General features: G+C 39.8%; 1 protein-coding gene across 1 annotated transcript; it reads right to left on the bottom strand.

Annotated features, from left to right (window-relative positions):
- Positions 1 to 2,305: 2,305 nt before the first annotated feature.
- On the bottom strand, positions 2,306 to 12,016 carry ppm1kb (protein phosphatase, Mg2+/Mn2+ dependent 1Kb). The gene is made up of 7 exons (XM_040146985.1): positions 11,914 to 12,016; positions 10,117 to 10,605; positions 9,864 to 9,964; positions 6,638 to 6,803; positions 5,560 to 5,704; positions 4,754 to 4,888; positions 2,306 to 3,582 (listed from the first exon to the last, which is right to left on the bottom strand). Exons 2-7 carry the CDS (start codon positions 10,584 to 10,586, stop codon positions 3,451 to 3,453), a joined length of 1,149 nt encoding a protein of 382 aa, XP_040002919.1. The 5' UTR covers positions 10,587 to 10,605; positions 11,914 to 12,016; the 3' UTR covers positions 2,306 to 3,450.
- Between the last annotated feature and the right edge of the window lie 627 nt (positions 12,017 to 12,643).

Here is a 12,643-nt window from a genome sequence, read left to right as displayed (position 1 = left end):
AGATCAAAAACACGTGGCTCCAACGAGGACAATGCTGCAGTCTTGCATTTTTCTTCTCATCGCCAAGTATCTGATCTAATCTCACTTCCATGCAAACTTACATGATTCTCACCGGGGTCCGGCAGCTACCACCGAGGAGTCTGAGGTCGTGTCCCCCCGGGTATTTAGGGGGGATGCGGGGGCTTTTGTCAGCCTGTCACCGTAAGTAATTTTCGGTTTTAGATTCGGGGGCCTCCGGGCCGGCATGTTATATTCTGCTGGGGGGTTTGCGCTGTGGCCTTGTACAAAAGCATCACGGCAAGAAAAGGACCACAGACACTCGCTGGCATTTCGAGAAAAAACAAAATTTAGAGACTGCAATGCAGAGTATGTACCTCGCCATCCACTTTGTTGGCTTCAAGCAAACGAACTTTTTCTCTAAAAAGGAGCCTTATGAACTAAAGCGTCGGGAAATAGTCCACGGTCAGTGCAGACCGAACGGGGGGTCATTTTTCTCGCTGAACCGGTCAAAGATCTTATCCACATTAAAATAATAATAACAATAATAATTAAAAAAAAACATCCTGGCTTCTGCGCTATTCTCTCGAAACGGGGTAAGCCCGGTGCACCACCCTCGGTGAGACTAAGCGAGCGGCGCCCGAGCCGAAACCGAAGTGCACTTCACCTGTCGCCGATCATCCTCCGAAAACCGGGTTGGCTGCGAGGCGATGAAAGCTTTTCTTGTTGCGGTGGACTTGCCGGGCTGTGAGAGAGAGAGAGAGAGTGTGTGTGTGTGTTTGTGGGTGTGGGTGTGTGAGAGGGCGAGAAGGCTGCTGGTGGCGAGTCCTGCTGCAGCCTCCGGGAGCTGCCGCCGCTGCCGATGCTGCTGCTGCCGATGCTGCTGCTGCTGCTGCTGCGGACCGGCGGGAGGCAGAGAGACTGGGAAGGCTGACGAACATCAGCTCATGACAGCGGGGGACAGGTGTCAACTGGCGGCCCACCAAACTCCACACGGGGGTTTAACCCCTTATCTACCACGCACCTAGACACGAATGATGTCGGCGGAGAGCGTCCGTATGCTGTCTTTTTTTTTTTTGGGGGGGGGGGTCCCCGGTAACACTGCACGGTAGAGCAGCAGACATTTCAAACCAATCTCACTAATTCCCACAAAAACAAAAAACAAAAAAAAAAAATTATGGACTTCAAACAGCCGAGCTCAACAAAAGACAACGTGATATTCTGATGTGTCGTTTTTAATTGAAGTGTCACAAGCCATTTAGATCAAAAATACAGTACCAACAGTGTTGCTGAAAAAAACTCACATTTTGGGTCCCAGACACAGGTCCACGGCTACAAGGGTTATACTTTGAAAGGCAGTGAAACACAAAGTACAGTAAAGAAAGGCTGAACACACTGTGAAGGAGAACTATAAACAGATGAGGAGGCTTGTTAAGGAGGACGTGTTAGATATAAGAACAAAGTCCTTATGATAAATCCAGGTTTCATTCAGTATCTGAATGAGGAGCGGAGGGGGAGAGTATTTACAAAACGTTTATAAGTGGCGTTTTGAGGAAAAACTGACGGCTACGTGACATTTGCACGCCCCATAGACAGAACAAGTGTGCTGATAAATACGAATGGTTGCATTTGTCTAGCTTTAACAACCACAAATCATAACAGTGAACACAATCTGTACAGCCGACCTAATGGCATCCCACGCGGAATGCCTCGCGGCGTCTGCCGTGCACTGGAAGTGTACCCGGTCACCTTAGGTCGCCCCAGACAACTTGCACAGCTTAGTCACTCCTATTCCCCACAGGGTTTGATCGGGTCTCTTAGTCATGGAGGGCATTGAAGCAAACATTCACATTGTCGTACATGGCTCTTAGCTGAACGGTTCCCTTAGTGTTGCATTAAGTGTGCTTTGCTCCCTCACGAGTGACACAAGTGGCGTAGATGATGAATTACTGGTTGGAACCGGAGTTGCAATTGAAAATAATGTAGCTTACGTGCGTGTCAGTTATTCTGATATGAGAGATCTAGCCAAGATAATGAGTAGATGTAACAGAGAACTATCAGTTTCCCAGATATACATAAATAGAATTATTTACAAAACATAAACTATACATTTCTGTACCCTGAACACTTCATAGTGACCTAACAAGACCTGTTTCTAATTTGTACAGATATTAACACTACAAGCTTGAGCTTAGTGTCAATATTTAAATTGTGAGAAACATGAATATCTTTTAAAATTTATATTATATATATATATATATATATATATATATATATATATATATATATATATATATTATATATATATATATATATATATATATATATGTCAGCTTCAGCCACTGAAATGCTATTCATACAAACAGCATTTAGCAGCTCCATTCACACAGCCCACTAACGCACCACATCACTGAACATTCAGGGCTTTGTTTGTTTTCTCCCGAGGCCCCACGATTGTGGAAACTGGCATTGGTGTTTTTCCAGAGGTGCTTTAGTGGGCCCAAGTATTATTAGTACAAAGAAAACAATGCGTGTAGAACCTTGTTTGTGGGGAAGTGCTTAGAAATGGAGGTACGTCTAGAAGAGCAATAGCTGTATTAAAATTACCAGGACAAAAGCATTCTCAAAGCCGAACTGTAAATATTTCTGTATATATCTAATTTAGATGCTTTAAGCCATAAGACCTCCACAATCGACATTGTCATCAAAGACCTTTTTCTGACTTATTTTGCTAATGATAATTATATTCCAGTTGCTCCAGAAGTTGTGAGGTTTTACGTGTATGTAGATTTAAGTACATTTTATATTCTCACACAAGGGTTCGGTGAATTCCAATTAACCGAAAAAAGTAATGCAGTCCAATTAGAATATTTCCCCACTCTCTTCTATGCATGTAAACCTAACATTAACATTGAGAAGTGGTCCAGAAGTAGAGACTGTAGACTTAAAACAACTGGTAAAATCAAAATGCACTATTGTCTCGAAGATGCAACTTATCCAAGTTAAGTTAACCTTGAAAACAAAGAAAGTGCAAACTTGGACATTATGAACAGCTTAATAGATGAAAATGTATCTGAATGGTAAACAGTCAGGAATGCTAGTCGCAATATCTTGGCTAATGTAGAGCAGGCTACATAATTGCTAAGCCAAACCTTTTCATCATGAATTCCTGTCTGCCATTCAAACACCTCTCAACTTTTAGCACCTATAAGGTCATTGGCTTGCTAGTAGATAAAACCTTGTATAAAGAGGATGTTTTTAATTTAGTGCACATCATGGATTCAACACCTTTTACTTCACAGAGTATCATGCTACTCTAAATACCATGTTGTAACCCTTAGGTATAATTGTTTGGGCAAACCTCACTCTTTACGTTTCCTCAAGGGCACCCGATTGTATTGCACACATTAATTAGGTCCGCAGACCACACCGGTGGATCTGACATCCCGCCGACTACGCCCAGCGACCACTGGACACAAAACTTCTGCTGAAGGAGAAACTTGTGTCCGAACTCTTGTGCTTCCCCCAAGCACCAAAGGGCACCACGATAATTGTGCTGTTGTCCTCTGAGCCATAGTGAAGAGCCTGAGAGAGAAGAAAAGCATGATAATTCAAAAACATTAACATATGTATAATGGCCTGCCTACTGGCTGTTTGCAAGCTGAGCTCTGTTCTTAGACTTAGGATGACCTAATGCTTCAGGACCATGAGCATAGATCACTGCTTAGATGTTTTTCTATATTTAGGATGGCTTACTTCCATTTAAGTCAGGCTGCACTGGTCTTGTGAATACTTTTTTTTTGTTTCGCCTTGCAATAAACACATTCTAAAACATCCAATACACAGTACAAAAGTTAAGGAATTAAAAAAAAAAAAAAATCTTTGCCAACATATCCCAATGAAAGGACAAAAGTCAAAAGGCTTTAGTCCACCTGTCAACAGATGGTGTCTTCCCCACCGAGTCTGTGACACTCGGCCACAAGTTCATTGATTCCTACTGAAGACGTAAATCTTTAAAAACAGGTCACCAATATATAGCTTCATTAGTTTTTTTTTTTTTAAAAGGCTTAATAATTTCCCAAGCCTGGCAGTGCAGTTTTTAAGCAAACATCACTCAAATGTAAATGGTACATTTGATGGGGACTATTTTGCGCCGCAGATTCGGTGGCAGCAGGACTGTGTATGTGGGATTGCACTGCGGAAGAGAGAAGTAAAAACAACCCACCACATTGGCCATGTTCATTTCAACAACGGAACATGTCGCCGTCAAAGAGGAATGCACTTGTGGGAATATTAGCAGGATCGATTAATTGTTGGTTTTGGTCTTTTTGTGGGATTTACTGAATGTGAGAAATTATTTCTGATACGTTAGCCTCATCCTTCGAGGAACAAAATCACGGAAATACGTGAGGTATATTCATCAGCTGGAGAGCAGAGGTAAAGCCTGCGAGTGCTTGTACACAATACTGCTTTGCTGTAGGGCAAACATGAGATACAGATGAAGCATTTTAAAGGTTAATCTCTCCATATGAGTGTGACTAAAGGCTCATTTTTGGAAGCATTTTGATTTGTCTCTCTAGCAGAATAGGTAAGCATTCATTTACATAAATGAATGCTTGCCCCAACACAAAAATGCCTGTCAATAAACCACCTCCTGATTGTGAAAGCATAAACCCACAGCTATTTAAATCACAAACCTCTCCTACTTCATATAAAGGTGTAGGCTTCCACTATAGGCCAATTAAAAGCCAAGTACCTGGTCAGATATTCTCTGAGATGCCTCTTTGGGGTCGTGGCACTGGTTGATGACATTGCAGATCTCCTGGCTGTTCATAATGAAGTTAATGCCGTCTGTGGTCAGCGCCAGGAACGTGTCGTGGGCGTGGTGCAACTGAAGTGAGAAAGAAAGGGCAAGCAATATTTAACGATGTTTCTAACATTTTAAAACTACTTTTCACCAAGTACCACTGAGTTATTGCTGTAGTTTATAAGGGGACTTTATAAGGAAGTAGACAAAGCTTTAGACGGGAAACTGGGTCACTGCAAAAGCAGGTGTGGGAAAACACCTGATACGTAATGATACAATGGTCTTTGTGGACGTATTTACAGATTGAGGGAGATGTGAAAATGTGCATTAATGGTTATTCAGATTAACATGTTGACAGAGAGGAGACCATTTATACAAAAATGCATCCAGATGTGCAATTTTCATTGTAAACTGTTCACTTGATCACATTCAACATGTATGTAAAACATGCACAGAAATGTCAAGAGATACAGATGAGCAGTGTAAGCATTAAAGATACGGGTCAACAAATATGTACTGGCTAATATCTAAAAATTAGAGGATGAAGGCCAGAGTGTCTGTTAAATCTATTACAAGCCTGTGTTGTCATTATGCTTTTGTACATACATTATTAACATTAAGATGAATTTGTCATTGTACCACCTCTTATATGCTGGCACAAATTATTCAGGTTATAATTCCTGTATAAATCCGCCTGAAAACACTAAACGATATTTATCAGTAGCCTAGACAAACTCCACTTTTTGTAAGCTTACCAATATTCTCTTGGTCTCAGGCTCGGCAATGACGCCCATGTTCTTCAGGTCAAAGTCTCCAATGCTGCGTGTCATCGCCAACCTGCCGTTGACGTTTGGCTGTCCCAGACTATTCCAGGTAATAAAACCCCCACTCCTTTTAATCCTTGAGGCCGGTACAGAGGGGAAGAGGAAATCAGTGAATTGCTACAATAATAACAATGATGAACACAATATAGTTTACAATGGTAACAATATCTTTCTCAGGATCATTTCTGGTAATAAAGCTACATCAGTTCTTGTAACATAACTTTTAAATTTGTTTTGAACCTGTATGACTGATGGATTCTCAGGCTACAGAAAAATAATACCTGATTTGTGAAAAAAACAAACAAACAAACAAACAAACAAACAAACTGAGTCACTCTACTGTGGTTAGTTGACAGCAACCCATCAAAAATAAAAACTATAGTGGAGCATAAAACTGAAAAAGTCTGCAATCCTGGCAAGCAATTAAATGTTAGAAAATAATTTTTTTGCCTTCCCTTGCTTCAATAAACTGCAACATTAGTTCTTTTAATCTATAGTAAAACACGTCTCCTGGCACCAAAAACCAGGCATTAACAATTTAGTGAGTGAGCTTACTTTACAGTACAACACATACATTTAAACAATTAATAATGATTATAAACAAATTAAAGCTTAAATATTAATTTCCAATGTGATCCTCTAAATGGACAGTTCAGCACAAAGTCGTAAATGCAAGGGTTACAGGTTTGGTCACTTGTGAAAAAGTAACAACTAGCTAACTAATTGTTTCTTAGGGGTCCCGCACATTCGCAAAAGTGTTGAAATTGGGTAAAGTTATTCTGGGAATTATGTAAGGTCACCAAAATCCCTGCACTAATAAGATAAAGGTGTAAATTGTCCTATCAAGCACAACAACCCTGAAAATGCAGCCCTGACTGAAAACATCAAATCTTACCCTAATTTTGTGGACTTTTTCTCTCTTCAGGAACCATTATATTTCATATGCCTGTCTCCTGGTGACACACTGTCTTAACCAACAAACGTGGCATTACTGACAACACCTATGTACCTCTCTTTCTCGTCCTTCCTCTCAGGAGTGTGGTCGACAGTCAGTTTAAGGACCTTGCCCTTGCGGCACAGCATGGCGCGGCTGTCACCCACACTGCCCACCACCAACTCAATGCTGTCCCTCAGCAGGGCCACAGTGGCGGTGGTTCCTGCGTTCATCCCGGGTACTACAGAGACATAAAGGGAAACATCAGAGGTGGAACGACCCACAAAAGGTCCACACAAAAAGTCACACTGTCCACAGCAACCACATGGTGTATCTCACACTTTTACATCCACACACTAAAACATGAAGACATGGGTGGGAAGTCATATGGTGGACTTATAGCAAAATAGAGATTACACAGTAAACAACAGAGGAGGCAGTCACACATGCAGGTCGAACTGTTTCAGCACAGAGTTGAGGTCCAGCGCAAATTTTACGGCAGAGTTAAATCTAAGGCTGAACCTAAAAATGTTAACAATGTTAAATGTTAACAGCATTTATGTGTGTCCAGTATTGGGCTTGACAACACATGAACTCATTTTAAAAAAAGCAAACTACTTTCCTAATAATTACTGAGAAGCATGCTTTGTTTTATTCTATGTTTTGCATGAAAAATTGATCACTAATCTGCCATAAATGAAAAGGATATCAAATTTAGTAATTTGGTACTTGGTACTGGTGATTTGTAACGATTCTTTTTAATCTAGGTAAACCGTATGAAGTTATTACAACAATGAACTCAGCAATATGCTTAAAGCCATCCTTATGAGTTGCTAAGACAGTCTGAGCAGTGGTTATACACTCAATGGCCACTTTATTAAGTACACCTGTACAATCTATTGCAATTCAATACAAAAGCTCTGCCATAAATTCTACCTTTACAAACTTTATAATTTTCAGTTTTTGTTGACATTGTTAGAAATATGTGAATTCAATTGTTTGTTTGTTACTGAGGTCATAGTTAAAGGTTATGTTGTACTGAACTACATTATAATGAGGGGTGTTTCTATTTTTTTGTCCTCTTTATTTACATAAACTAGTGGGGCAGACTATTAGAAACACCACTGAATATAATGTAGGCCAGTACAACACATCACTAACTACGACATGAATGGAAATAAAAAACAACATATACAGCAATTCAATTAACACCTCTCTGACAGTGTCAACAAAAACTAAACATTACAGGCATCAAAAAAGTAGACTTTAGGAAAGAACAATCATATTGGATTGCATTAGATTGCAGCAGTGTAACTAAAGGGGCCACTGAGTGTACTACTACACAAACACTAACCTTTATATCCTTAAGGGACGACAAATTGGAGAAAACAGCATCGAATGTCATTAAGTGGATTTATGTGCTGACGTTTGTAGGCCTGCATTAGACCTTACTCGCTCTCCAAAGAAATAAACGAGATTACTGCTTACTGGAGACTTTAACACATGTGTTTTGGTTTTTTTTTAGCAAAATCTGCATATTAAAACATGCGGCATTTAATGGACTAGACCTGTCACTGACAACAAACATCTCATACAACTTGTCAAACTGAAGCACTGTCTCACAAGAAGCTTTGCATACACTTTTTGAGAGAAGAAAATGGAGAGAGAGAGAGACAGAGAGAGAGAGAGAGAAAGAGAGAGAGAGAGAGAGAAAGAGAAGTGAGAGAAAGATAGGGAACCTTCCAGTAGTCCAGGATTTAGGACCCGCTGGATTCTCCTTCAATATCTAGCCTCTCGTCATCCACATTGGTGCCAAGGGCCTCCAGCTCTTAGCTGGGTCAGCAGCTGCCGTAGATAACATGCACACACACACACACAGGCATATTGGGACATTTCACACAGCGTGGCCGCTGTATGGCCACATAACAGGTATACGAGCTTTTATATCATTAGATAACCTTAATCTGACATAATGCCGTTTGAGAAAAGTCAAGCTAACTAACTAGTTTCTACATGACTACGGCAAACATGTTGACCACATGATTTACTAAGAGAAATGTTTTGCATTCATTTGTTTGAGGGATACTCAAATTATTAGGGCTGTAGTCAACCAAAGAAAATCTTGGTCGAATGAAATTGTACCTACTCTTCAACCAATTGATTGGTCATAGGGAAAAAAAAATCTGCACGTTATCTATAGATTAACTAAATCGGACACTACTGTGAATGAATTATAAATAAAAAATAAAAAAGCAAGTATTTGCAGATTATTTAACATTTTTAACTAATTATTTTATACTTAAATGATAACAATAGACTCCGAGCTGAGCAACGTGCACCTTCCAATATTCATATTATTTCCGAAAGTAGAACTATATCAACTGGCGATCCCAACACAAGAACTATTGAGTAATATACGCTCCAAGCCGCAAGGGTTTAACACAAAAGTTGACGGAGCATCCTAACGCAGACAAGTTAGCCTACCGTTTTTAGATGATGTACCATGTTGGTTGTTGAGCTGTGATATACAAACTGCTGTCTGCAAAGTTTACACTCGACTTTTTGGTCATCTGTTTTAACAAAATGCAGCCACACCAACAACTTCTTTGACTTGGTGTTTATTAGTTTACGGACGACTCCAAACAAATGGATTTTTGGGGCTGACCAACCAATCGACCAGTCAACCGGGAGACTACAGCCCTACAAATTACCCCTAATTTCAATTTAAGTGCCTGTGCTAAACAATATACTTTACAGATTGATAAAATATCAACAGATGGGTGACAATTAAAGGAAAACACAACGTTGTCTTTGTGAGGTGTATGGTTGGTATAGACTCAGATATCTGGCGACTATAAAGACCACAGAATGTGATTCATATCATTTTCATACTAATTAAAAACCATTCAGTGACCCCTCGTGCCTTTTATGGAAGGATCCACATTTGTTATGTTTATTGACACATTTCCTTTCCTTTAATTTGTCGCCTTTCTGTATGTGTATGTGTGTGTGTGTGTGTGTAGATGCAGTACTGGAAGCAGTCAAGCGCTAGTGTTTGCTCTACTTGTACCTGGTTTATTGTTCATCAGTTATTAAGTAACTTTGGGTTAAATGACAGACCTCTAACCAAAAGTGCTCGGGTCATGTCAGTTGAGAAATCCAAGGCTTCAAAGCCTATGTAGAATAAGTAAGTTAGGTTTTCAAGAGAGAAGAAAAAAGTGTCATTACATATATTTACAAATGTGTATATACAGTATATATACACAGAATGTCCATGTACATGTAACATGAAAGAACCTACCATTTGGAGAGAAGCGTAAGTGCTTTGCAAGAGCTTTGTCTACTTCAAGGAAGGCTTTTGTTAAAACTATTTCCAGATTGGACTCCTCCGCCACAAGGTCCCTGAAACAACAATCAAATGACTACACTGATATCGGCTACAAAAGGTATGACTTTTTTTGTTTTCAGATTCAAATCGTTAATCAGTCAACTAATTTCCTGTAACAATGACTGATATAGATATGTGATAATAGCATATTTAATGACTTCCTTACTTGATGAATTTCTCCATGTATTTTTCACAAAAGTCAGCTGCTTCTGGTCCACCATGCCCATCAAAAACAGCAAAGTAGAGGATGCTGTCAGTCATTTGCGAGACCTGGAAGCGGTCTTCATTCTCCTTGCGTTGACCAATGAGCGAGGCACAGCCCACCTTTGATAAGCTGACTTTAGGAATGGGCTTGCCATAGCGAATGCTGGGAGGCAGCAGGATGGGCTCATCAATACGATTGTCCCAGATGCCAAATGAATCCCAAGTGGTTGGCTGGCCACTGCTGTCTGCATCAAAGCGTGTGTTGCTGTGTCGCGGTTCTGAAGGGGTGTAAAGTTGTCTCTGAAAGACTGTGAACTGGAGGTGGCTGTCCTGCTGCAACGGGAGTTGGACTAGAGTCGTCTGAAAAAGACCAGTGCGACCCACATAAGGACCACTGCACCTTGCCAGGCGCGCGAGACAGGCTGCTGACATCACCCTGACAGCACGAACACTGGAGAAGCAACGGATGCAGAGGAAGAGGGAAGTCCCAACATGGAAGAAAAATCGTTTAGTTAGAAAGCAGCATTTTAATGAACATAACAAAAATCTTTCTTATTCAGGTGGGACCAACAGTACCCTGATGTCTAAAATGTTGTAGCTGCTGCCACCAACCCTCTTATTTGGGAAAGGGGTCTCTTCAAACTAATCATTACACAAACGCTTTGGACTCTTGTTAACTCAAAGAAGACAGAAACAGGTTAAGCTGATGCAATCCCTTCACTTTCTTTTTTTTTTTTTTTTAAACAAAAAGGTGCTTAAAACAGTGATTAAGTCAAAGGATTTGAGGAGCCAACAAATTATTGCACAGTACTGTATGATGAGTCTCGCATAGAGCTGGAACTTTTAACTGACAGAAAATTAGTCAGTAAATGTTTCAATAATCAATTAGATGTAAAATGCAAAAAACGCCAAATATTTACTGGTTCCAGCCTTTCTGTTATTAGGAATTGACGCTTCTCTTTGTCATATATAATAACAAACTGATTATTTCCGGGTTTTAAACTGGTGCAAAAAACAAGCATTTGAATACATTTCCCTTAATCAGCAGATTAATCAAAAATAAAATTAATAAGTTAGATGCAGCCTGTGACGAGGCTTAATTCATTCCATGTAAATTAAAGCTTGTTATATGTATATAGCTAAGAAGTTTGTCTGAAAAATGAAAAAAAAAGCATTTAGTATGTTAACTGATCGTAACTAAACTGTTTAATCCTCTTATACTCCTGTGTTTGCAATCACTGCTGATGAATACATCATGAGATTTTAAGAGCATCGGGAATTGTCAATAACGCACCTGCATATAACTACAATCAGTCTACAATCTTTTATATCCGACAAGATTCACAGAATGTAGCAGTAGCGATGCATTAAGATACACTGTATTAGGTAACGTCAAGATCTAAGTTAATGTCACACGAATGATGCAACTCTAGCTGCAACTCATAAAGCTAGCATCTTGCGCTGACGATATACCAGTGTCTCGATATAAACTCATGGGCCGTGCCCGCTTTACATATAGAATACTTCAATTATCCTAAATTATATGTATTTATTGCAGTTTTTAAAAAGGTAACTGGATAAACGTTCCAGTTAGTTTTGGCAGCTTTAGCGTTTACTAGCTAGCTAGCTACGTAACGATAGCAATCTTTAGCTGATTAGCGACCTAGGTGGCTAGCATTAGCTAGAAATTCGCGGTTTGTCCAACATTACCGAGATAATCCCCTTTACCTTACAGTGATATGTTGTCTAAAAAACACACCTTGGACTTTTTAATTGTATTCGTATGCTTTAATCCTCTGCCGATTTCTTGAAAATAACTCGCTAATAACTGAATGAAAACCACCACCACCACCGCCACCTCCCTCTGTTTTCAGTGTGTTGGATGTGCAATGTTATCAAACAAGGCCTGTGATGTAACCGCGCCAATCAGCATGCTAGAAACGTCTACGCCTCCTCGACGCCCCACGTACCGTGCATGTGATTGGTCGACGAAACGCTTAATGACAGCTGTTTGCACCAGTCGTTAATCGGTAACTTTATGACCCCGCAGCCAATTAGAAAGGCAGTGATGTTGCCGTAACCAGCGGTAGCTGAAGTACTGTGTTATTTGTTTACCCGTATATATCGATCGGGTCGAAATAGTTGATTATTCAATTGACAGATACTTAATAGGCAACATTTCCAATAATCAATTCATTATTTAAGTCTATTTTTTAGGCCAAAAAAAAAAAAAAATCACTGCTTGCAGATTCTCAAATGTGTATATTTTCTAGTTTCTCAGAATTCTATGATCGTAAACTGTACATATTTGTTTTTTTGACTATTGGTCAGACAATAAAATAAAATTTCTGACATTTTCCCCAACCCCAACCCCAATTAGGCTAAAAACATAAAATAATTAAAATAAATAGATAAATAAAATAAATAGTCAATGGGTTTAACCTAGGATTTACCCACCAGCATCTTCAGGTGACCAGGTCGTGTGCTCC

The sequence above is a fragment of the Xiphias gladius genome, chromosome 15, assembly GCF_016859285.1.
Source record: "Xiphias gladius isolate SHS-SW01 ecotype Sanya breed wild chromosome 15, ASM1685928v1, whole genome shotgun sequence".
Classification (NCBI taxonomy): domain Eukaryota; kingdom Metazoa; phylum Chordata; class Actinopteri; order Istiophoriformes; family Xiphiidae; genus Xiphias; species Xiphias gladius.
This window is presented reverse-complemented; position numbering and strand designations above follow the sequence as displayed.

Excerpts from the sequence above, each read along its gene's own strand:
- ppm1kb (XM_040146985.1), bottom strand. The coding sequence starts at position 10,586 with ATGTCAGCAGCCTGTCTCGCGCGCCTGGCAAGGTGCAGTGGTCCTTAT. Across the intron at positions 9,965-10,116 it reads TACATGGAGAAATTCATCAA|GGACCTTGTGGCGGAGGAGT; the intron begins GTAAGGAAGTCA and ends TTGTTGTTTCAG. Across the intron at positions 4,889-5,559 it reads CTGAGACCAAGAGAATATTG|TTGCACCACGCCCACGACAC; the intron begins GTAAGCTTACAA and ends TTCTCACTTCAG.